Source organism: Miscanthus floridulus, chromosome 8, assembly GCF_019320115.1.
Source record: "Miscanthus floridulus cultivar M001 chromosome 8, ASM1932011v1, whole genome shotgun sequence".
Taxonomy (NCBI): domain Eukaryota; kingdom Viridiplantae; phylum Streptophyta; class Magnoliopsida; order Poales; family Poaceae; genus Miscanthus; species Miscanthus floridulus.
Genome location: NC_089587.1, coordinates 13,858,991 through 13,883,801, shown reverse-complemented (window position 1 = coordinate 13,883,801; position 24,811 = coordinate 13,858,991). Strand labels below are relative to the sequence as shown.

The 24,811-nt window shown below is 41.9% G+C and overlaps 3 protein-coding genes across 4 annotated transcripts; 1 reads left to right on the top strand and 2 right to left on the bottom strand.

Annotated features, from left to right (window-relative positions):
* Window positions 1-8,043: 8,043 nt before the first annotated feature.
* Window positions 8,044-11,211, bottom strand: LOC136475786 (OVARIAN TUMOR DOMAIN-containing deubiquitinating enzyme 2). The gene is made up of 9 exons (XM_066473378.1): window positions 11,074-11,211; window positions 10,441-10,515; window positions 10,290-10,335; window positions 9,434-9,542; window positions 8,906-8,997; window positions 8,765-8,827; window positions 8,561-8,679; window positions 8,343-8,418; window positions 8,044-8,247 (listed from the first exon to the last, which is right to left on the bottom strand). Exons 2-9 carry the CDS (start codon window positions 10,503-10,505, stop codon window positions 8,191-8,193), a joined length of 627 nt encoding a protein of 208 aa, XP_066329475.1. The 5' UTR covers window positions 10,506-10,515; window positions 11,074-11,211; the 3' UTR covers window positions 8,044-8,190.
* Window positions 11,212-11,444: 233 nt separating this feature from the next.
* Window positions 11,445-16,666, bottom strand: LOC136475785 (pentatricopeptide repeat-containing protein At4g21065-like). Of its 2 annotated transcripts, none has more exons than XM_066473377.1 (7): window positions 15,182-16,666; window positions 14,970-15,077; window positions 14,459-14,880; window positions 14,212-14,320; window positions 13,289-13,420; window positions 13,012-13,103; window positions 11,445-12,788 (listed from the first exon to the last, which is right to left on the bottom strand). In XM_066473377.1, the coding sequence occupies exon 1, from the start codon at window positions 16,657-16,659 to the stop codon at window positions 15,238-15,240; it is 1,422 nt and encodes a 473-aa protein (XP_066329474.1). In that variant the 5' UTR covers window positions 16,660-16,666; the 3' UTR covers window positions 11,445-12,788; window positions 13,012-13,103; window positions 13,289-13,420; window positions 14,212-14,320; window positions 14,459-14,880; window positions 14,970-15,077; window positions 15,182-15,237. The 2 variants fall into 2 exon arrangements, with proteins under 2 accessions (XP_066329474.1, XP_066329473.1); XM_066473376.1 differs by having other exon boundaries at window positions 11,445-12,514; window positions 14,807-14,880.
* Window positions 16,667-16,958: 292 nt separating this feature from the next.
* On the top strand, window positions 16,959-24,606 carry LOC136468595 (uncharacterized). The gene is made up of 17 exons (XM_066467107.1): window positions 16,959-17,325; window positions 19,188-19,300; window positions 19,389-19,469; window positions 19,767-19,826; window positions 20,000-20,419; window positions 20,526-20,666; window positions 20,763-20,906; window positions 21,712-21,819; window positions 21,918-22,506; window positions 22,591-22,727; window positions 22,806-22,922; window positions 23,107-23,224; window positions 23,309-23,446; window positions 23,601-23,782; window positions 23,874-23,942; window positions 24,030-24,188; window positions 24,279-24,606. Exons 1-17 carry the CDS (start codon window positions 17,316-17,318, stop codon window positions 24,408-24,410), a joined length of 2,718 nt encoding a protein of 905 aa, XP_066323204.1. The 5' UTR covers window positions 16,959-17,315; the 3' UTR covers window positions 24,411-24,606.
* Window positions 24,607-24,811: the final 205 nt, after the last annotated feature.

The following is a 24,811-nucleotide window of genomic DNA, read 5'->3' as shown; positions in this document are numbered from 1 at the left end:
ATATATATATATATAGAAATAGTACACCCGTCCTTCAGGAAAATCAGAGCACTGCCATACCTGTGGTGCTTTTGTATGGACAGAGAGAATCTGCAAAACGTTGTTGCTAGCTGGTCCTGATCATCAGCATCAGAAAACTGTTGTGTTTCACTTGAATGATGGATGGATGGATGCCCCAGCATATGTATTTTTTCCCAAACACTATGATGTTAAATTGTTAATAACTGCAAAGGACAACACTTCTTGAAATGTAGTAGCAGAACACTACTTGGAGTATATAATTCAACACATAATAATTGCATGCATGCATGTAGGAGTATATATAATCTATCTCATCTGGCCTACTGTTGAACTCATGAAGGGTCGATTCGTATTTGACCGATCAACGACACGTAGCACGTAGTATAGCAACATGGTAACAATTGAATTAGCCTCGACGAAGAGATGGTACTTACGTGCCGTCGTACGTCCTGCATGCACCCACACCGCGTCCTAGCCCAGGCAATAAACCAGTGGGCCATCACCTAGCTAGCACGGCCAGTGGGCCCCCACTGCGCTGTGCTGAGGGGCCACCCTCTACCTCTACCTCTAGCTGATCGATCTTGGACTACTAGCTTGGAGCAGCCCAGTGAGTGAGCGAGACTGATGAGTGATGAGGGGAAGGGGTGTGCATGTGGCGGCAAAAGCATGAGCATGAGCATGACAAGACAAGTTCAATGAGAGCATGCATGCATGCAGTGATGCAGCAGCGCTATATAAGCGTAGTATGTGGTGTCAAAAGCGGTCAAGGAAGGCATCCAATGATGCTTCCAAACTTAAGAATGAAGCACTGCATGCACGGCGGCCTAATATTCCTCCTCCTCCTCAAGTTAGGGCAAAGGTATTGTAGATAGATATAGATGATGATTAGCTTTAATTCCCACTGTCAATCAACAAACTAACTAAAGAGAGATTGTTCAATTTGTTCGGTAATCGGTAGCAGTAGTATAGACTAGTAGGATAGCATATAAATGAAGCTAAGCAATGGCCAGAAGCCCAGAAATAGCTACTAGCATGCAAGCGAGCTGACTCTAGTGTGTTATTTTGTTGGTGCACCAAGTAGGTCATCACTATGTTGTCAAAAAAGTAGGTCATCACTACTATATTGGGACAAGACCATGCAGGATAATAAACTTTAATGCATTCTATTCTATTTTACCACAGAATTAATTCAAAAGGAGATTGACTTGATATGCTTGCATTAGTATCCATGATTATATATTATATAATAGATCTTGCACTTCTTACTAGTGCAACTGCAATATATGGCGTGTAGGCCCTTACTGCAGAAAACACTGTTAGGTCTTATTTAGATATAGTCGGATTCATGACATCCAAACAAGGCCTTAGGACATAACTGCAGCCGGGCAAGGTAGAGTTCGCAGGATGTGTACAGCTATTTCATCAATGTTCCACTTAATTCTTATGTGCTCCAGCTTCTAGATCATAGCTAGATAGAGTGCAAGTGTAACAGGTTGCAACTCATCTCTGTTCAACATCAGTGCACTGAAAGCTTGACTCTCAGAATTGGTGTTCACTCAGGAATGGCAGCTATATAGGGGTCTCTCTCTCTGTGCTGGATTCATGATTGCACAAGCTATGCGTGCACAAGAGCAGAAGGCCCATATATGTGCTAATTGATTGCACATAAATATTTGGAAATTCATAACAACATTCTAGTATAACACATATATGTGCGGCAATTACATAATCCTTGAGCAGAAATGTATATATGCCCTCAACTAATAAGAGGGTCCATCTACCCCATCCTTGGACCTAACCAACCATCCAGTACTTCACATAATGTAAATTAACCCAAGGATGCCAAGTTAGCTACAGCTACCCTAGTAGGTGGCCCCGGCCGAGACTAGCAGTACAGCTCACTAAATTTACAAGGTTGGGGTAGGAGTACACTCGATCTTGACCACAAGGAATTGTTAGAATTAGGTCTCGTTTAGATCACCTTCAAATTCCAAGTTTTTTCACTCTCTCTCCATCACATCAATTTTTAGATGCATGCATGGAGCATTAAATGTAGGTAAAAAAAACTAATTGCAAAGTTTGGTTGTAAATCACGAGACGAATCTTTTGAGCCTAGTTAATCCATGATCGGACAAAGTTTGTCAAATACAAACGAAACGTGCTACAGTGTCCAGATTACAAAAATTTACAATCTAAACAAGGCCTTAAATGGGTACTCCTCACTCTCACATCTTCAACTATATGCACTTGCGTATGCATATATATTCCTATATACTACCTCCGTTTTCGTTTACTTGTCACCGAATGTTTACTGTAGCATTTTTTTTAGATACATTAAGTTTTCACATATATGATTCTTTATTGAACATACTTCATTAGTGTTATATACATTGAAGTATCTAAGATTTTTTTAGAAGAAAAAACAGATGGTTAAATTTACTACAGTAAAAAAATTGATAACAAGTAAACACAAACGGAGGGAAGTACCATATAATTATACACTAGTATAGAGTGATAGGACACCACCTAAAGCTAGGTATAGTACCATAGGCTAGCAGATGATGCATGGTTTGGGGGGCGACCTCTATGTCAGAGCCGAGGCAAGTTGATTACTTAGCGGATAATCACAAGGACCAATATTTTAGTTACTAGCGGCAAGTGCATGCTGCATGCATATCTGATATCTGATAAGGATAACACCAAAATATAAGATATGCCACTTGGCCACAACGGCCTTGATGGACATATAGTGATATATATTGACACAAAGGCGTACATGATTGAGTATATATATGGATTCAGACCTTAAAAAATATATATGGATTCATTTTATAATCTTATAATTCTCTTAGGCCCTGTTTGGATCATTGGAATTGAATTTATTTTAATAAATTATAATTTAGGCACATATTAATTAAGCTAATATGGTTGTAGGATAATATATTTGTATACTATTGTTAGCCATGCAAGGGAGATGCTTATATTTTGTATTTCTACTATAGGAAAGCGAGTTAAAGAACGTGCTATAAGTTGAAGAGTAAAAACATAACATGGTGATCTATATAACCAATTTCTATCTCCCACCCTATAAATTTGAGATAGGCTTATATGTGAACTTTGTAAAGTTGTGGAATCTCAAATTTTAAGCCAAATAGCATAATCCATCAAGTAGATTCTAAATTCTCTAAAATGAAAGGATCCAAACGGCCCCTTATATATATTAATGGAGGGAGTATTAGTTAAAGGAACATTTTTAGTAGTTTGATATATATTTTGGGTTTGCCTCGGATTCGTGAAGCAGGAGTTGTTGTCTAGAACTCTAGATCCCATAATTAAGAGGCAACAGGGGAAACGATGATGATTAGGATGGAATCAATGTCTCCCCATACCTAGTTAGTTTGCTTTCAATCGATGCGTGCATATGTCGTTGAAGAGAATGATATGACCCAATGTCATTCATGCCATGTCATACCACGCGCAAAAACACTTGTATATAAATGGCCCTGTTCGGCTTATCCCATATTCGGTTTGTTCGGCTTCTTTTTTAGCCGGAATAGTGTTTTTCTCTCACAACAATTCAGCCAGAACAGTATTTTTCAGCCAGTTTCAGCCAAGTTTCAGACCAGCGAACGAAGTCATTGTTTTGTTAGAAACAGGAGGAGCCGAAGCCTCTACCGGAAATACACTAAAGAATGAACCAAAGTGCCAACTGTGAGACCCCACTAATGGGCCTTGGGCCGGTCTGATGATGGGTTGGGCCGTGAACTACTGTAGCACGAAGAGGTTGGTGGTGCTGTAGCACGCGTAACACTGTAGCTGCGCGAGTTTAGTCCTCGGAGCCCGAGGGTGGGTCGATCCAACTTAAAAACCCAGCTCCGGGAAAGCTGACGAACTGCGGTTCGAACCTTTTGCGCGAAGCGAGGACGAAAGCGCAAGAGAGTTAATTAGCAGGCGTGGTCTATTCAACGTGTAAAGTGGATCTTAGCTGTTTTTCCGGGCTAGGACGTACGTCCCAGCAACGTCCTAGCCCGGAAAAACGGTTAAGATCCACTTTACACGTTGAATGGACCACGCCTGCTAATTAACTCTCTTGCGCTTTCGTCCTCGCTTCGCGCAAAAGGTTCGAACCGCAGTTCGTTAGCTTTTTGTAACGTCCCAGCCCCGGAAAAAGCGGCTAAGATTCCACTTTACACGTTGAATGGACCACGTCTGCTAATTAACTCTCTTGCGCTTTCGTTCTCGCTTCGCGCAAAAGGTTCGAACCGCAGTTCGTTAGCTTTCTCGGAGCTGGGTTTTTAAGTTGGATCGACCCACCCTCTGGTTCCGAGGACTAAACTCGCACAGTAACCGGCAACCCCTTCGTGCTACAGTAGTTCACGGCCCAGCCCATCATCAGACCGGCCCAAGGCCCATTAGTGGGGTCTCACATACACCCACCCTTAAGGACTCGACGTCCTCGTCGAGGGTCGAACCAACCTACCCAAACAGGACAAATGGTATTCAGAGCCAACTCTCGCGGTTCCATGGATATATGGCTCGGAAGCTCGGACAGGCTGCGCATGACTCCTGTGAGAGCATGGCACTTGGGCCGGGGAGCTGGGAATATATACGTGGGCCAAGAGAACTCTCGCGGTTCCACGGATATATGGCTCGGGAGCTCGGACAGGCTGCGCATGACTCCTGTGAGAGCATGGCACTTGGGCCGGGGAGCTGGGAATATATACGTGGCCAAGAGAGTCGATCTTGGACATTTGTCCCGTTTGGGTAGGTTGGTTCGACCCTCGACGAGGACGTCGAGTCCTTAAGGGTGGGTGTATGTGAGACCCCACTAATGGGCCTTGGGCCGGTCTGATGATGGGCTAGGTCGCGAACTACTGTAGCACGGAGGGGTTGGTGGTTACTGTAGCACGCGTAACACTGTAGCTGCGCGAGTTTAGTCCTCGGGGCCAGAGGGTGGGTCGATCCAACTTAAAAACCCAGCTCCGGGAAAGCTAACGAACTGCGGTTCGAACCTTTTACGCGAAGCGAGGACGAAAGCGCAAGAGAGTTAATTAGCAGGCGTGGTCCATTCAACGTGTAAAGTGGATCTTAACCGTTTTTCGGGCTGGGACGTTACACCAACAAACAAAACATGGACATGAAACAAAGAAAAATAAAAAAATACAAAATACTATCAAGCCAAGAGAAGAGATCAATGAGAGAAAATAATGCAATACTATCAAGCTGAAGCCTCTAATTAGATGTTCTCTTTGTGTCGATTCCCAAAAATCATCAGGAACGGTTTCACTCCTCGGAAGAAATAAAATTAATAGGTTTGTTTGGTTTGAGGAATGGGTTAGTCCATCATCTTCTCACTCTTCACTTTTTGTTTGGTTTGTGGAATGTAATGGATTGCTACATCATCACCTCGTTTCTCACAAACTAATAATTAATATTAGTGTGAGGAATAGAGTCATTCCACCAAATTTAAGGAATGAACGCATCACCTCATCTGGGATGGTTTGATTCATCAAACCAAACACATGCTAAGTAATACAGTAGTTGTCAGGAAATAGGTGTTCCCCTTGTAGTGAATTGCAACAATATATAGTGATGTGATCATGCATCCAACTATATAGGTTCGAGTTCCTTCAACTCGAATTTAGGTGCTTATTTTCTTCGTTCTGAAAAAAAAGTCTAGTATCTAATTAGATTGGTCTATCCTTATATATAATTATGTATGTAGTACCTAGCATCACTTTGACGTGGTATAGTACTATACATGTGCACATCAGGATAAAATGCGCGTGCAGTGGTTTATGCCATCAGCAATGCTGATGATGCACATACATCATCGTTATCTATAGATGGCCATTCTTATCCGGAAGTCATCCCTATCAATCAAAGGGAAGGTTTAAGCATTATATTACTTTGAGGACGTAAATTGAGCGTGGTTAGGTCTTCTATAGCATGAGTGCCCACTAGATTCAAGTTCTCGATTTAGTATGTGTGCTTCTTTTTTGATTTATTCTAAAATTCAATGATGATATTCTTTCGCAATATATCTGTCGACAGTGAAGCGTTTATAATGACTTATCAATCTCAATATTTTGTCAATCGAACTCAGCTCTTCGAATGTACTCACATGGGTGGGATATGCGTGTTTTTCATAGAGGTTAGTGTATGTGTATGTCCATGTAGGTGATGCTCGTCGACTTCGAGGCACTTACGATGATTTTGTTATTAATTTCAAGAATTACCGTTTCAGATTAATCCTTCGAATGTCCTCGTAGAACTATGATGTTCAAGTATGTATTCATACCGTAAATCTTGTTTCTAGAGGAGTCAATCAATATATCAGTTTGACTAGGTTTATAAAATTAGTATCTTTAAATAGATTTATATAAAAATATATGTTTTATTTAATCTAGCGATACTATTACGCGTCATAAATATTGGTATTTTTTTTATATATTTGATAATTGGCTCATAGGGAAAAAATTCCATTCTTTTTCATCGGCGGCAGTTGTTTTCAACCTGGCGCTAAGAGCGTTACTTTGGTCGAATTGCAACGTACGATACGACGTTAAAGCGAGCGTGATAATTTGGTATTTGATTTGAAGGTGGGATGCATATACATAAGAAAGGGAAAGCCGGTTGAAATCGAATTGGCGCATGTGTCACGCGATGAGCGAAATTGCGAATTGGATTTGTGAAATAAAGCGTGACAGCGACTAAAGTGAATCGAATTGAATTGGGAGAGATCCATGTGTGTGCATCAGTCAAAAAGATATTGAAAAGAAGGCCACACTCAATTGCGACGTGCCCATTTCTCACACACTCTCTCTCTCCATATGTAACCTACTACTCCTACTAGCTAGAGGTGGGTAGGCCTGTGCATTTGAGCAACATATATGAATTGAACACGCTGATCATTTATTGGGGCCCATGCATGCATGGCTCTGCAAGTAGTAACAGTATTGCCGTTGGGCATGCATGGACGCATGGGCAAAGCTAGCATGCTCACTGATCAATATGTGCGGTAGTGGACTGCTCAAATCAAATGTGCAAAACAAAAAGTATTTATTCCACGGACGCGCGCCTTTAATTATAGTCAAAATGTCACAGCACGGGAGAACATGCACGGATCACCCATGCGTGTATGCTTTCTTTTACTGTTTATATATATATCAAAGAGATGTCTGTTGTTTATATATTTGTTTAATAATCTCGGCTCGTGATCGACTGATATCCTGGTATCTGATGATCATGTGACTGACCTGCTCCATGCATGACTTCGTCTGGCATTTGATACGTGTTCTTTGACCGGCCGTCTTTTATTTCTCGATCTCAAAAGAAAGCTAGCGTAGCATTTTGAAAGAAAAAAGGGGGGCAAACAAGCAAAGGTGTGTGATTCTGGACAGCAGTTCAGTTGACATGTGTAGGCTGCACTCGTGCATTCCAGAATAGCCAGCTCGCAGATTATTCTTTGCCTGCTTTTATCTCTAGCTTAATAATTATTACCAGAGAAAGAAGCATCCGGATTTGACTAAACAGTGTGCTCGCTACACACAGATTATGGGTGTACGTTCTTCGTCGTCGTCCATTTTACTATTATTATTACGGGAATACGCATACCAACCACAGCTACTTGCAATGGTGGAGCCCTAGAACAAAACTGAAAAAAAAACAATTTCACCAAATGAGAAACCAGATATGATGCAACTGGCCACACAGCCCAATATGGATACGGCCCATGGGCCAACAGACCTAATGCAAGACCGCAAACGTGTCTCTCTTTTTTTTCCTTATATATAAGTGTTAATTAATTGTCTCAAAAAAAGTGTTAATTAATTTCTCCATAAAAAATGGGATCATATTTCAAAGCAAGGATGGAGGATGTTGCAAAACCCGAGCTCCTTATGTGCACAAGTTCTTTTTAAGGCAAAATACTTTCCCAGCGCGCATAGGAGTAGAATCAGAACGACAATGGATTTTGTAAGCGCTTCAACCGAGATTGACAGGCAATTTAGACATTATCCAGAACGAAGATGACAGAATTTATTCTGTTTGCCCTGTAAGAATTACATTGTGATACAAAGTAGTGCCAACCATATCCAACAAAAGGAGAATGTCAGTTGGGACCAAATGATAGTCAAGTTTACAACAGAACAGTCTAATCTCGTACTGTCATTTGTATTCTTGGAAGTTAACATGGCCAGTGGCTTGCGCATGTTCGACAGCCTCCTGCATTGCGCACAGACATGCTGCAACATTCAGTACAACGATATTTGCACATTTGGTCGGAAGTTGAAACCTTTTGCGTTTTATAAGAGCCTTGCCTTTTGACCGATGACGCCGATCTGGCACACCCCACAGCGCAGAGTGAAGTTTGCAGTGTCAGTATAGCTCCTCTTCCTGCATGTTGCATGTCAAACAAAACAATCGATAAAATGTTGACTCCAACATATTTCCATGGTTTCAAACAAATGGGCAATATTATCATCATCAGGGAAGTTGGCAGGTAAGAACAGTGTTCAAATGGCTATGGGTTGAGTACCTCTGCGCCTCCCTCACTAAGTTGAGGGCAAGGCCTTCTGCTGGACCAATGGAACGGTTATGATTGACAGGGAAGATTGTCTGGTCAAATTCTTCTGGTGCTCCTTCAGCTGGAGACATCTGAATTTTTGTTCATAAAGAAGTAGATATAGTTAGCAAATACCTCGTGTCTTGTTAATTAGCATAATACCGTCAATGAACTTACAGCGAGAGCATCGTAATGCAATCCATCATAAATGAGAATGGCCCTTTCACTATAATTCTTCTCCTGTGTCAAGGGGTGCAAAACTGATAAGTAAATTAACAAATTTGGCACAAGAACATAGGGGGAAGAAAGATCACTAACCTGACCATAGAGATCACAGCGGGTGGTCTGAATGTCATATGCCGCAATTTCACGCCCGTAATATTCGGATAGAATAGAAAGTTCAATGGCTCCTTTACAGACAAAGAGGGTTGAAATTAGTTCTAAAAGAAGCAAAGTGGCAATTTTACAAAACACCATGTTCAAAAACATTTATTGTTACAGTCTTAAAGCTTCTAAACAGAAACACTTTTACTAATAACTCATAGTTCTATTGGTTGTTGTGTGTAATTAAAGAGCCTCTCTTAACTAGTGGTTTCTGATGGACGACCATAAATTAATGGTGGAGATGCCTAATCAGGAGCCACGAGGACTTGAATCCCAACATTTTTCATGGTATTAGGAGCAGCTGTTTTTTTCTCATAATGTCCTTTTTTTGGGAAAGAAAGTCTCGTTAATAACGCAGACATTTGAAATCCAGTTCACATATAGAATAGCATGGAAACCCTTCAAGCTGAGACTATTTTCAGCTTTAACGCTGATGTACAAGTCTATAGTGCTGAAACTCACCTCCCCACTTTTCAGGATCCAAAATCCAAGCACAATACGCTTCATTTGGTTTGCCAAGAAATGCTTCATTGTATTTCTCGGGATCACTAGCAACTGTTGCTGCTATGACCTTCAAGCAAAGGAGGGAAGAAAAGGTAGCTGTGTGTCAACATAAAAGTTCAGAGAGGAAGCAAAATGGCAATACCAGGTGCAGATCTGCACTCTGTGAACAGCAATTTCTAGCTAAAAGTAAGAGAAACTCCATGGAATACAAATGAGGATTCAATTTATCATAGCTCAACTAAGGTGGTCTATTGAAATTATTCTTGTTTGAAGTGTGAGAAGCAGAGTGGCAGTGGATGAAACATCACATCTTGCATAAACATTTTTTTATGACAATGGAATTGGTACAGTACACACAATAATATAATGAAGCAACACTCAGACTGGCCAAGATGCTATTGGATCTAACAGCTGTCATCAATTACATAATCAGCAGATGGTATTAGAACAAACCTCAAAACAGCTTCAATGGATTTCAGTTAGCATCCAGCAGCTCTGCTAATCTATCTATATGACATATTTTCACACCACTGTCAAACCGTCCCATGCAGCAAGACATACCAATTTTTAATGCACTTATGCATGGCCCCACAGGCCACAGCTCCTTTTATTAGTAGACGGTGGAAATCATGACAGTAATAAGATCTCGGGCAACAGATTTGGCTCTGCCGTTTTTCAGGCAACCATGCAAGCTCCGATCCAAGCAAAGCATAATACCATTTTGACAATATACCAAAGACAAAGAGACAAGTCTAAAAGTGAGGCCCACCGCAGGCAGCAAACAGCTAATTACAGAGTTGGTCGAAGCAGTTACCTGTCTGAGCTCAGAAGCCTTATTCCGGTTGTGCTCCATAACGTAGCTGTACCAAAGCACAGGTGTTGTAAACTGTAATAAGCAACCGGTTCCATTTGCTAGACCATGAATCATGAATGGTGCAGTAGCAGCAGTGCTATGACAGACTTACCCCACAGCATTGAAGAGGCAACTGTTATCCGAAGGGATGACCCTCCTGACAACGACACCTTCCATTTCGCCCGGCCTACAATCACCCCAAACAAAACAAGCGCCAGTTATGCTGAAAGAACCAATGGCGACGCCGACTGAAGCTATCGCGGGCTACTATAATACACTCGCTATAACAAGAGCGATAGCAGCAGCAAGATTGCCCTGCCTGCCCGCCACGTCCTTATGTTCCAACTTCCAATCCCACGGACGCACGGCACGGCAGGTAGAAGGAAGGCAGAGGTTCCATCCAGAACGGCGCACAACGCAGGGAGTTGCGTGGAATGGAAGGGAAAAGGCTACGCCGCTACGGGAAGCTACCAGGTGGGGTTCTCCAAGAAATGGGTAAAAGAAGGCGCCAGCCAACCACCCCCACGGCTCCGCTCCACCCACCGCCGCTAGGCACGCGGGCTGCGGGAGAGCGAAATCCCACGCCCCAAGGCGGCGGGCCGTGCCGACCGAGAGGCAACGGATTCCCGCGCTCGCAAGCCGCAGGCGACGACACGGCCACCGCGCGCGAAGCAGGCAGAGGAATCACGCACGCACGCAGACCTCGGAGCAGCAGCAAAAGCAGAGCACGGACGCACGCACGTACCCGGAAGCGGCAGGAGACTCGTCGCAGGGGGAGGGGTCGACACGGACACGCGGGGCGCGTCGCGCTCTGTCCGAATTCGCGGAGCTCTGAATCGAGGGATGGAGGGAGGGCAGCGGAGGAAAGGGGCGCGGAGAGGAAGGGGGAGGCGGTATATAAACCAGGCCAGCGGCGAGGCGAGGAATCAGACGGAAGTGGCACTGTGGCAGAGGGCCCGGATCTGCTTGGCCTGTGGCCTGTGGCAGGCAGAGATCTCCCTCTGACAGCCGCCCCAGTGCCTGCCTCGATCTGGCAGGTGAGCACAGCGCTCCTGACACCCTTGCCTGAAATGCTACGACTACGAGTAGGAGGAATTCATGGATGGCATGCCCATTCGATTTTTTTTTTTACGGCACACACCCCTTCGATATAAAACCAGGTGACAGATATATCTTTATTATATTATATTAAAAATGGGAGTCGCTAATTTTAGGGTTTTTTCAGGCGACGGTTATTACTCAGATTTTATGTTAAAATTGTAGTTTTAGTTTGTTGCAACTTTTGTTGGCATAATCTGCAAGATGTAAGAATAAAAAACTTGATAGACAAAATCACAAACCTGACAAATCTAATATATATTGACACAAAGACAATTAATAATTTATAATTTTTTTTCTATAGTTAGGGCCTGTTTAGTTTCCAAAAAATTTTACGCAGTACTCATTACATCGAATCTTGCGGCACACGCATGGAGTACTAAATGTAGACGAAAAAAAAACTAATTGCACAGTTGGGTGAGAAATCGCGAGACGAAACTTTTGAACCTAATTAGTCCATAATTAGACACTAATTGCCAAATGCAAACGAAAGTGCTACAGTAGCAAAAACCCAAAAAAAATTGGATCTAAACGCGGCCTTAGACAAGGACAAAAAAAAAATGTTGTAACACAAAAACAATGAACAAATCACGAGAGGATAGATTACAAGATGATCGAAAAAATTAGACGAGGCAGAAAACGAGGGAGCTGATAATCCTGCTACAGCTAGCGTGTTTGGATAAAGATCCGATAGGTAAAGCGGGCCAATAAAAGAATACATCACCACCAGCACAAGCTACGGGGCTACGGCACAAGATCAAACGGACGAGCCGTCGCCTGAACAAACGAAGCATTTCAGTCGACTGATATATTGGAAACATGGTTAAAAATAGATGTCGAAGAAAGACACTTCTACGAGCAAGCAGTGAGACGTGCCTCGCTACGAGAGCGGAAAAATCAAAGGCCCTTTGTCAACGCCAAGAGCCGCGAGCCTACAGGCATCTGCCCCGATGGCGAGTCCAAAGTCCGTTTCCTCGGCGGGCGAATCCGATCCCACAAGCAAAGCGACCACCGACCGGTGCCGCTGCTTGGCTACTGGGCAAACCTTTGGTTCCCCTGGCTCCTTTCCCCCAGGCCCCCGTCTCCTCCTAGTCATAAGTCAGAACTCAGAACAGGAAACATGGCAGATATATGGGGGCATTTTTTTTTGCGATCATATATGGCGGCATATTGCGCGGCAAGTAACTACTGTTAGTGTAATTTCTTTTTATATCCATGACAGATAGGCGGCATATATTGCGTGGCTTCTCCGTCGGTGCGTCCCAAGATTGAATTTGTACTCGTGTTAGCATGGACGCAGCCACGCAGGTATTCTGTCCAAACTGGAACAGCTGCTTCCCAGAGAACCAATATCCCCCCTGTCTGATAGCAGAAAGTGGTTAGTTGATATGCTCGTGGTTTATCCAGGCACCATATATTATCCCCGCTATTTCCACAACCCGCGAGAGTCAAAGCCACAGCAATTTCAACAAGATGTCAGCCATGCCAAAAGGTGCATGGTATGATGCACCACAATGCAGAAAGCCAGAAACATACCGCGTCATCAGGAGAAAGGAAAAAGAGAAAGATATGGTATTTTTCTCACCAGATCTTGCAAAAGGATAAAATCTGCTATTCTGTCACAAGGGCTGGCACTTGGGCCTGGAGGCAGTAAGCCTGGAACCAGATCACTCTGAGCTGCATTGGAATATGAAACGTCAGCTCACTGAAACAACGTGTGGGTAAATTTTTCAGTGAAAACGCACAACTAAATGGAATTCTTAATCTTAATGAAATACAAATCGCAAAACCTAAAATATTTGTGAGAGGCTCGACAGCACAAGCAGAAGAGCAAACAGAACAAGAATGACAGCATTGAATACCTGTTTAAGGCAGCACTATTTCAGTAGCATCTCAAGTTCATCAGGCTCCACTAACCCTACTTCATTCTCATCAAAAGAATCGAGCCTAATCCAGCTTTGGAGCTCCTCCTTGAGTAACACAATAATTATTACCTATATACAGAGTACAGACAAGTCTATCAGGCAATCTTGCTATGTTAAGAAGATAGCGCTCATTTGTAGATCAATATCTAGATTAAGGAATCAATATACTCATCAGCTAATCTTGCAGAACAGTATTTTCATTAGTTGAATCTAAGTATCTAACGTTCATTTTCAAACAGACTAGTTCAACCATGAGCATCTTGACATCTTAAAACAAGAAACAGGTTAGATATCTTTTTTTTTTTTTGAATCTCAGGTTAGATATCTTAGTTGAATGAAAGGATAGATTTCTTTGCAAGTTCCCATCCCGTTCAATATCAGGAGCCATAGCTGAACAGAAAGGCATCATGGAGCCTCTGAAACTAAGTCGTAGGCTTCTAATGGAGGTTCATACATTTACGGTGGAGATGACTAATGAGGAATCGTGAGCTATAAAGTCCCAGATATTTTCTAATATCAGGTGTAAGAGACTTGGAAAATAAAATATCACAATATGTCCATTCTTATGGAACCAATAGTCTGTTCAATACATTGGAACATTGCCACAAATAGTCCCAGATATGACCAGATACTATGCAAGATTTAAGGAGAAAGTCCAGTCCACGGGAAAAAAAAATGCCATCATAGTGTTTTGTTGCCAGCCTGATTGCCACAATGCCATCCAAAGTTCTGACATTGACAAAATGACATATTGTGGCATAGCCGATGCTATTTTGACAACGCCACAAATTTGATAGCATTTTGGCAACTGAGTTTCAACATAATGCTATGAAACGCAAATTAAAACTACTGAAACTCACCTTCCCATTTTTCACGATCCAAAATCCAAGCACAGCAGGCTTCATTTGGTTTGCAAAGAAACGCTACATTGAACTTTTCAGGATCACAAGTAACTGATGCTGCTCCAACCTTCAAGCAGATAGGGAAGAAATAAATAGCAATATCAACAATATGAAAGTCCAGATAGTAGGAAAAATGGCCATAGCACGTGCACACTTGCACTACATTCACAATATTTCGTAGCTAAAAGAGTAAAAGAGGCAGCACCATGGGTATCAAATGTTACGGTTCTGGTTTGAAATCAATGACACAGTGGGTAGACCATCGTATCTTGCACAAAAATGTTGATTTATAATTATAACAGCTGCCTCATAAATGTTGACATGCCCTTTAATCCAACCAATTTCATCAAGTTTGATTCGATAGTCAACTCATGAGAAATGGCTTGAGAACAGCCCTGGAAGAAGATTTATAATTATATACATGGACTCGATTAACATCCAGTTGTTCCTCTACATTGATATATTTCTATATCATTGTAAAATCGTTTGGTACAGATCGCTTTATTAGACATTCGAAATCATACAGGAATAAAGTATCAATTGATTTGTCTACCCTTTTTCAGGCACAAGAAAACTCATGATCTGGCAGCCTCAAAAGCCTTTTTCTGGCGGTGTTCCATCACGTATCTGTATCAAAACAGAGGTGTTATAAAGCATAATATGCAACCTCTCCATTTGCTAAAATCATCAAATAGTACAGTATGACAAAAAATTACCCCACAGCATTTATGAGGCAGCTGTTGTCCGAAGTGATCACCCTCCTCATAACACATTTCCATTTCAACCGGCCTACAGAATTGTTGAAAGCAAACACCCCAAACCTCCTGTCATCAGGAACCAACATATTAAATAATCATCATCTAGTATATAGAAGAGTAATGTTCAATTGTACAAATATAAGGATAGGTTCTTTTAGAAGTTTCCTAACCTTTGCAAAAATCAGGACCAGCAGCTTCATTAAAAGTGAATCTGTGCAATTACTAATCAGAAACTCATGGAAGGAACTTGTGCTGCAATCGAACTCTGGCCAGGTGGCTTCCTGACAATTGCTTCAGTCCTTATCTTCCTTCTAAGGGTATCCACTTCATGCCACAGATTTTGGTTAGCATATATATTTGACAGAAGCACACTAGCACCTCCTTTGTAGGAGCAGAGTGACTCAATCTTATTGAGCACGAGCTCCCCAATCTCTAGTTCATTATTGATACTGCATGCACTCAGCAGGGCCCCAAGAATCTCCAAGTTTGGTTCTAAAGGCATCATGCTAATGAATTCATAAGCACGGCGAACAAGCCCTGCTCTGCTGAAAAGATCCACCATGCATCCATAGTGCTTGATGTCCCGGGGGACATTGTGCTCACTCTCCATGGAATTGAAGATATGTATCCCCTCGTCTACCAGTCCAGCATGGCTACAGGCAGACAGAACCACAATGAAAGTAGTTGAATCTGGTAATACTCCATCCTCCTGCATGCTGAAGAACAATTCAACCGCTTCTTCACCACGTCCATGAGAAGACAGCCCTGAAATCATTGCTGTCCATGAATGCAAGTCCTTCTCACGCATCAAACAAAACAATCTACGTGCAGACTCAATGCTGCCACACTTCCCATACATGTCAACCAATGCATTCCTAACAATTAACTCGCCCTCCAATCCAGTCTTCTCCACATACGAATGCAGACCCTTTGCATGCTCCAGCGAGCCCAGACCGGCACAGGCAGAAGCAAGCAACGCCACCGTGGCCTCATTAGGCCACACAAGATCATCAGCACCTCTCATCTCGTTAAACACCTCAACGGCTTTCAAGTACATCCCGGAGTCTACATAGCCGGACACCATGCTGGTCCACGCAACCACATCCTTCACCGGCATTTCCTCAAACACCCTGCGAGCGGTGACCACCGACCCGCACGCGAGGTACATGTTCATCAGCGCCGTCTGGGTGAAGAGGTGGCAGTTGTAGCCAAGACGGAAGCCCTGCCCGTGCAGAGACTGGCACAGTGTAGGGCCGCTGCGGGAACAGGCGCCGATCAAGAGCGGCAAGGTGTAGGGGTCCGTGGGGACGCCTCGGCTGCGCATTTGGTCAAACAGGCGGAGCGCCAGGCGCTGCGGGGAGGCGCGGATGAGCGAGTTGAAGGAGAACGGAGAGAGCGAGGAGGCCGGGAGATAGGCGAGGAGGGCGAGGGAGAAGGGGAGGGAGAGGCTGGAGGATGCGAGGAGCAGGCGGGAGGCCACGAAGGGGTTGCGGGCAAGGCCAGAGACGAGGCAATAGGACAGAACAGGGAGGTGGTCGCGGAGGGAGGCGGCGGGGATGAGGAGGGGCCGCAGGCGCCGGTGGCGGCGGAAGAGGGAGTTGGCCTCCGCCCACGCCGGGATGGGAGGGGAAGGCCGTGGCGGCGGCATGCAGATCGCAAGGGCATCTGTCTTCGTCGTTTCAAATTTAAGTTTCCAAAATATGTAAACCGAACGTGCTAGGCATTTCAAATTTGGGTTTGGTCGTTTCAAACTTTGTAACCAACAATCAAGATAATTGATCACAACTCATCAATCTAAGCATGCTCCTAAGTCCATTAGAGGCCTCAGTCCATTATTATCTGAACCAAGATATGCTTCTCGTTCGTTATTGTAATATGTATATACAAATTGAATTTAACTAACCCAATTTAAATTCCACATTTCCTATTGTACAGTCGCCTGAAATCTGTCTCTGTTTCAGGCGATGCCTCCTCCGTTGGATGGAGTTTGCGATCTGTGCGCTTTGGGTACGATCTTTCTTATCGGGTCCGGGCACCGGAGGCCGCATCCGCTACTACCCAACGGACCGAGAACCCAATTCGGAGACTGTTCGTATTCCTCGATCCCCGCGCATAAAAAGGTATCGTGCTTTCTAGAGCTCGTCGCGGTGGCGATTGTTCTGCCCCTCTCCGTGGTTCTCCCCGTCGAGGCTCGTCGGCGTCCCCTCCTCGACGATTCGGAGGCTCGCTGCTCCGCCATAGCGTCGAGGCTCGTCGGCGTCTCCTCCTCGGCGATTCGGAGGCTCGCTGCTCCGCCATAGCTTGATGTCAGCAGGTAACTTCTTACGCTGCGCTCTCTTTCCCTGATTCGAGCTCTGTTTTTGGGTCATCTGTGTTTATGGTTCAGTAGATCTACGCTTTGATTGCATCTTTGATGTATTTGTGGTTCGATTTCATGGAGGATGAGTCTGCTTGCTTTCGCCTCACCTGGACGGGCGTTGTCTCGTCGAGGATGAGTCTGCTTGTGTCGTCGCTTCAGCGGCAGCCGACGAGCGACCGGGCGGAAGCAAGGTGGGGTGGGGATGATGTCAGGCGAGGTGGATGAGGGGTGATTTGCGCTTATTTAGCCCCTTGATTTTGTGCTTGTTTGATTTTGTTGTGGGTTTTTAGAAGTCCCCCTGCTCGAGGGGTAGTAGGATAGACGCCAGGGCAGCTGCAGCTTGCCTCCATGCTGGGTCTGGTTCGATTTGCGGCTGGGATCGAGGGGGAGCTAGGATTTGTTTGATTTTTAATTTTTTTAGTCGCCCTGAAGGAGCCTGACAATTGTGAAGACGCTTGCATTGCTGGTAGAAGATTGGATCCAGGTGAAGTATAGGGGATCCAGCAGATCCGGAGGAGCATTGCAATATGGTGTCGATTTGCATATGCTGGTACATGATGTGGTGTCGATTTGCTTTGATTGGTAAAATCTTCTAGCGTCAGGAGGTCATAGGGTTAGAGATTGGTGGTGTTTATGTTTGTTGTGTTGGGTTGAGCGAGCTAGCTACGGCCCGTACTGTGCGCCATGGTGTAGCAGCCTGAGCATTAGGGCGATTTGTTATTGTTCTTTGTGTGCAATGGTTTTTATGGTCAGCAATGGTGCTTGCTTTTTTTTTGCTTGGTATGGTTGTTCAATGGTTTATTTGATCTATAGTTGAAGAGAGGACTATACCACAACATATTGAAAAATCGAAAAGGGCTATTCTCTACCTGAATGTGCTGCTTACTGATCTATTATTGGTTTTATCCTTAACAAAATGCTCTGCAATATAGATTATCATCATATAAGTAGTAAATTGCACACTTAAATTACTGCAATTATGGTGTTTAACATGTGTAATATCCAGTCTTTTAACTTGTGTGTTCCATTCTTTTTTGTTCATTTCAGATTCAGATACTAGTTCTGATTTACAGTGAGTTGTTTGATAACTTGATTAGTTTTAATTTTTTTGTATGGTACTGAGCTTCCATCAGGAGTACGGTTGTCTGTTGAATATATGCTATTGCTATTGATAATGCTATGATATGATTTCAGATTCAGATACAATGTATGCTATATATGCTATTGCTAATGCTATGATATGATTTCGATCCTCCGTGCATGTGCAGATGTGCTCGCTGATTCACATGATTAAATAGGACTGTCCATTTAGTAGTTTTTGTTTATTTGGTTCTGTCAGATACGTTAAATAGGACTAAATTGATTTGTGTTTGTGTCTGCATGAGCTCACATGCATGGTTTATTTTAGAAATTTGTTTAAGCTCCCACAACTTACTGCATGTAATTTTGATAACTGAATTATGTGTTATACTATACTATTGTACTATCTGCATATTAATAACAAACCATGAGAGTGCTATGCATTTCGCATTTCAGGACTGAATTTCCTTTGCACAATATATGAAAATTGTATAGGGTGAGCAATACTGTCCACAAGCAGCATGTCAAGCATCTAGGTGTTCTGGTCAAAATCATGCTCCTGTTCTAGTAATTTCCTTCTTTATATAGAAGTCATTGTACTAGTAATTTTAGCTTCTTATGTACTTGACATGCTAGGCCCTGACCCCTCATCTGTAGAGAGCTTTGCTAAATTTCAATTCGATTGGTTTTTTACTGCAGCTAGCAATGAGATCATTAACCATTTTTTTGTTATGTAGCCATGGATGATGATGAGTTTCTTTCTGATGGTGAGTCTACAAATGGTGAGAGTGAGGATGATCTTCCTAACAACTCAGAAGAGGAAACCTCTGATCCTTTCAATGATGGCGAGGTACTAAGTTCATTTTGAATTTGTTTTTGTGTGTGCACTTGTGTATTATAATAATTTGATATATGATATATCTTGTTGCCTTTTTTAGGATCCAAATCCTGAAGATGATAATATTGATACTAGTGAAATGCTGAAAACTTTGAAGCATGTTCAAAAAGCCGTTTGTGGAGTATGTTGTGAAACCTTTGTCTGTTAATATCTGATATATTGTGTTGTGGTTGTTTTAGTTTTGTATTACTCCTGTAGTAGTAGTAGTAGTTTAGGGTCCATGCTAGTTTTATTGTTCCTGTATATACTACATGATTATTATACTGTAGATGATTGAGTGATACTGGTGGCATTGGTCCTTGCCTATTTTTCTTTTCTGTTCTTGAATGCTTGATGTCATCATGCACTTTTGTTCTTGTATAGTGCTATTTGCATTTGAACTGTACCTGATATTTTTGTTTCTATTATGTATTCTCAGTTTGCTAAGTTTGTTGAGAAGAAAGGGAAAGCAAGGGGTTCAGGTGTCCAGACTAGAAAGGTAAATTCAGTAGCATTACGATTGAGCGGATGCATGATGAGCATGATATTTCAGGGAATAGGTTTTGTTCAAAAAACATAGCCAACTAATGAAGTTTTTTGCTAAATTTGTCACCATGTTTAGTGATTCTAGTATCCTAACCAGATTTTCTTTTTTGTTGCATTGTTTTACAGAGTATCAGAACAGTTAGAGGTAGAGGTAAAGGGAAATTGAGTGGCACTGCAGGTACATCAGAGAGACCAGGAAGTAGGTTTAATAGCAAGTACTTTGGAGAAAAGATAATAGCAAAGTTGGATGAGCGCAAAAAGAAAATTATCAGGCATCATGGCTTTGGAATTTTACTGGAGTACGATGGTTGCTCAGCACCCAGAGGATTTGTGCAATGGATAGCAGATCAAGTAGATGTGAGTTGTAGTGACATAGTAGTTGGAGGGAAAGTGATTCCATTGGATCCATTGTCAGTCCATCTCTTTTTAGGGCTTCCAAATGATGGTGAAGATATTAAGGAGAATTATACTGAGTCTACGAAGAGCAATTTCCTTTCAGCAATCAAAGAGTCCCTCTTTGCCCATGATCAAGACATTTGGGGACAAGTTGGTAGGAGGCACGTTATCTGATGATGACGTGCTTCGATACTTCATGGTTGTAGCCTTGTCTACATTTCTTTGTGTTAATTCTAGTACTTATCCGAGCCCGTAGTATCTAGGTTCATTGATTGATGTATCTAAGGTGAAAGAATGGAATTGGTCAAAGTTCATCTATGATTGGATGTTTTCTTCCATTACAAACTATAGAAAGAAGCATCGGAGTACAATTGGTGGTTGCAGATACTTTCTAGCTGTAAGTGTGCCTATATTTGTATTTTTTTCCTTTATTCAGTTGTCCGTTTTTTGGTTATGCAGCATGTTTTAGTGATGCCTTTGAAATCATATGTAGGGTTATTATCTTGATTATATCAACTTTGGAGTACGTAATCAGCTACCCCTAGATCTGCCAAGAATCCATTGTTGGAAGGGCTCGATGATCAAGACCTTTGCTTCATATGATCGTGTGTCTGGTGAGATTTATGGAAAGCGACCGGTGAGTAGTGAACCTAAAAATTCATATTTGTAGTTGTGATGTTGTGTATCCATGAGCTTTATTGATGTATCATGTATCCTTACTGCATGAGTTTAGATCTTTCTGGAGTTGTATAAATATTTCTTAGTCTTAGTGCCCTAAGGCTCTTCTGATTCTTACTGTCAGCAAAATGTTGACCTTGTGCTTTCTTAGAAAAAATTCTCTTCTGATTCTGCTAACACAACTTTTCATCTATTTATTGTGGTTTTGCTTGCCCAATATACATTGGTGTTGTATTGTCTAGTATGAAAAAAATCTACCAAAAATCTTGAGTGTTGATCTTAGGTTGCTTACTTGATCAAAGGCATTTATTGCAATCACCAATAATATAAATTACAAGTTACGACCATTGCAATTTTAGTTATAAGCATGTGCAATATGCATGTTAAATCTGTGCAAGTGTCATTCTTGTATTAAGTTCATAGCTCAAGATTGTGATTTCTGTAGTGATGTTGTTGGTCTGACTGTGATTAATTTCAGAGGCTGCCTGTTTAGTTTTTAGAACCAGTGGCTATCTATTTAGTTGCAGGTAGTGTTTCATTTTGTCCTGTGCAGTATTTATTAAGTTTTAGAAGTGATTTATCTGCTGTGTGATATCTCAAAACTTTCTACATCTAATAGCCCCTAGTTCTCTATGAAGTTTGTGTGGCTGCCCATGCCTTGTTAACATTCTGTTATTGGGTTTTTGTTGACTTCTAATGCACATCTAGAGTTGTATTAGCTGTATGGGTTTTTTGAGATCACTGGTTGAGTTGATTTTATGTAGGTGAAATCCATCGATGACACATGCTATGCTGAAGAGTATCTACCGGAAGAGGCTTGTGCTCTTTTTAGGAGAACTTTGGATAGACGTTGTGATTTCATCAGGACAAATGTATGTGTCTTTGTGCAATCCTTTGATTTGATCATTTCATTACTCTTGTATAATGAAATTTACATGATTCATATGTTACTATTAACTTGGCATTACAGGACATGGATAACATGTGCAATATTTTTGAAAACCACCATACAAGACTAGGCTTTAGGAGCCCAGGCACACTTGTTGCTAAGATGTTTATGTATATGCATAGGACTCATGTAATTAATCGTGGTGGTGATGCTTCTGATGAGGCTGAGGGTTCTGCTGCTAGAGTGCCCCCTCCAAGACATGATGATGGTGATGATGGAGTTGTTGATGGTATCCGTGCTGAATATGAAGCTCCTCTTCCTTCTCCAGCACATCATAATGGTGATGATGATGCTGTCCGTGCTAAATATGAAGCCCCACTGCCTTCTCCAGGACATTTTGTTGTGCAAGATGATGTCTTTGATGCGGGAATGGCTGGTGATACAAGTAAAACAGCTGTGAAAGAAGTGGATGGTGCTGCTACTGCTGCAAATAATACCATTATTGAAGATGTGCATCCTACAGTTGCTGCTCCTACTGAAACAAATGAAGAAGAATGCTCTGTGACTGATAAAATTGAATCTGATGGATTATACGATGGATCTGGTGGTGAGAATTGTCGTGCTTCTCAGTCAACTGAAATTATTCCTTCCAAAGACTCATCAGCTGAAGGTACATGGAATGTTGTGTAACATTTATTTCTACATTTAGTTGATTTGTTTGTATGTGTGTTCATAATCTTATGATTATTTTTAGGTTCAGCTATAAGTAAAAGGAAGAGGAAAAGATGCGCATCACAATATTCGAGCGCCAATAGTGTAGCGTCTAGGACTCGACTCTCTCAACGTCTTGGCAAGTCCCCTCTGAGTCACATAAAAGATCATAATGCTGAGGTGAATGTTCATATTTCTCATTTTATTTGTCTTCACTTGTTTATTTTCTAAATTGTTGGGTCACTTTTGTCTTTTTAGGCAACTGTGCCGGATCAAACTGGAAATGGATGTAACAAGGATAATACTGTAGTTATTGAGGAAGACCAAGTGTTAACTACTAATGTTGCAACTAAACGTCAAAAGCTCCATCTAAAAGTGAGTTTTGCATTATTTGGTTCTTGTTTTTATATGCTTTTGTAGCTGTTCTGCTATTCCATGATCAGATAGGCATAGGTTCCAGCATATTTTTGCTGTTAGTAATATACACTACTAGGTATTGATGTAGTAAATGAAATACCCTACTGAATAGACTTGTTTCATTCTGTTCTCTATTGTTTAGAAAGGCAAAGCAACTAGTGCATATACTGCTTCCCCCTTGGTTCCTACTGTTCATGAAGGCGAGACAACTAATGCGGCCGCTGCTATGCCCTTGGTTGGTACAGTTGAGAGGGCCCCAGGTTTGTCCCACTGATGAAAAAAAATGCTTTACGAAATCTAAGATATATGAATTGGGTTCATGTTTGAGCATGGTCTCTATGTAGGACAAATAGGAGAAGCACCGAGTCTAAGGAATGCTATTGGTTCTCTGAGTGGTCTTGGTCCTTTTGGAGTGGAGAATGCTCAAGCTGGTTCTAGAGCTGACTTGGATGAAAATGCAGTTTCTGCTCAAGATCTTAATGGTTAGTCCCTATTTTTTATGTTGCATTCTCTTTATCAGTAAATTGCACCTTTGTAATTCTGCAATTGTAGTATTTGAATTCTGCAATATGAATTTTTTTATTTCATTTAAGTTTCAGCCTTCTTTATTGTCTTATATTTTTTTTGCTGGAAAAGCACCTGTCAAGGAACCTTGTCTGAAGACGAAGATTCCATTCTTTCGTAGCCCTAGTGTACCTTCGTTCAGAATGTTTGAAGAACTAGATGACTTAGGAAATTATGTTGCAGATCCTAACTTGAGGCGCTCTGTTGGTACTACTTGTGATACATCTTGTCCTCTTGATAGAGCATTGTCTATGGTACATGTCCTCTTCCATCTTGTTTATTCTTCCCATGCTAAGTCATTATATATTATGTATATGAAATTTTATTTATTCTTTGTTGCTGCAGTTGAGTAGAGTTTCTACTTCAGGTCAGAATGTTGGTGCTAATATGTCCCACGGAGGTGTCCCTGGAAATGTATGTTGTTTTGTTTCTATAGATGCCAAGTAGTTTTTGATGTACAAGGAATGTTTTCCCACCTGATTTAGTTTCATTTTTTCATAGGTTGAAACCAAAAGCAACTTGAACTTGAAATCTAGGTCTGCATCTAAAGAATGGGTTTTTGTTGATAAGCCGACGTCTCCTAGAGGTGGTAATGTGAGCAATGAGGAGACCATTGGCACTGGAAATGCTGGGACTAAGATAAATGGGAATGTTGAAAATGTAATCCTCCCTATTGCATTATATCGATTTTGTATTGTGATGTAACTTTTGATCTCTCTGGTCTTATTTCTGTATTTATTGTTGTTTTAGGACGTTATCCGTATGGAGTCTTTACCTTTAACTGAATATTCTGAGATCGAAGAAGATCCAAGTCAACCTGTTCCTCTTGCTGCAGTCAGTCCTTATGGAGATCCTATAAAAATTGTAATTAGGCGTACCTAATCTTATCATTCTGGAAAGTTTGTGGTGGGAGATAATGTGATGGTGCATGCTTCCTTCTGCTTTATCTTTTTTGGAGACATTGTAGTAGAAGGGGAAGTAGTTAGTACAATGCTACATGGTAGCAGTTGGGGCTGCTTTCGGATCATGTAATAGCTTATATATATTTGGAGTAAATGCCCCCTTCTTTTTTCTTTGATAGTGTATCGTATTGTGTTTGTGTGATTTTTTGTGATGTATTTTTAGGATATATTGAAATTATTAGATCCTTGCTCTAACACTATTAGTTTTTCCATTTTTTCGAACAATTTTATGTGTTCCTTGTTGTATGTTTTGTAGACACCTATTCAATCACGTCTTCCATCCCATAGTGAAAAGTCTGTGGTTGGTGTGCCTTGCTTGTC

Coding starts and splice junctions, on each gene's coding strand:
- LOC136475786 (XM_066473378.1), bottom strand. CDS start 10,505: ATGGAAGGTGTCGTTGTCAGGAGGGTCATCCCTTCGGATAACAGTTGC. Junction 8,680..8,764: donor TGCATTACGATGCTCTCGCT/GTAAGTTCATTG, acceptor ACAAAAATTCAG/ATGTCTCCAGCTGAAGGAGC. Junction 8,419..8,560: donor TTAGTGAGGGAGGCGCAGAG/GTACTCAACCCA, acceptor TGCAACATGCAG/GAAGAGGAGCTATACTGACA.
- LOC136475785 (XM_066473377.1), bottom strand. CDS start 16,659: ATGCCGCCGCCACGGCCTTCCCCTCCCATCCCGGCGTGGGCGGAGGCC.
- LOC136468595 (XM_066467107.1), top strand. Junction 19,301..19,388: donor ATCCTTTCAATGATGGCGAG/GTACTAAGTTCA, acceptor TGCCTTTTTTAG/GATCCAAATCCTGAAGATGA. Junction 19,827..19,999: donor CAGGTGTCCAGACTAGAAAG/GTAAATTCAGTA, acceptor ATTGTTTTACAG/AGTATCAGAACAGTTAGAGG.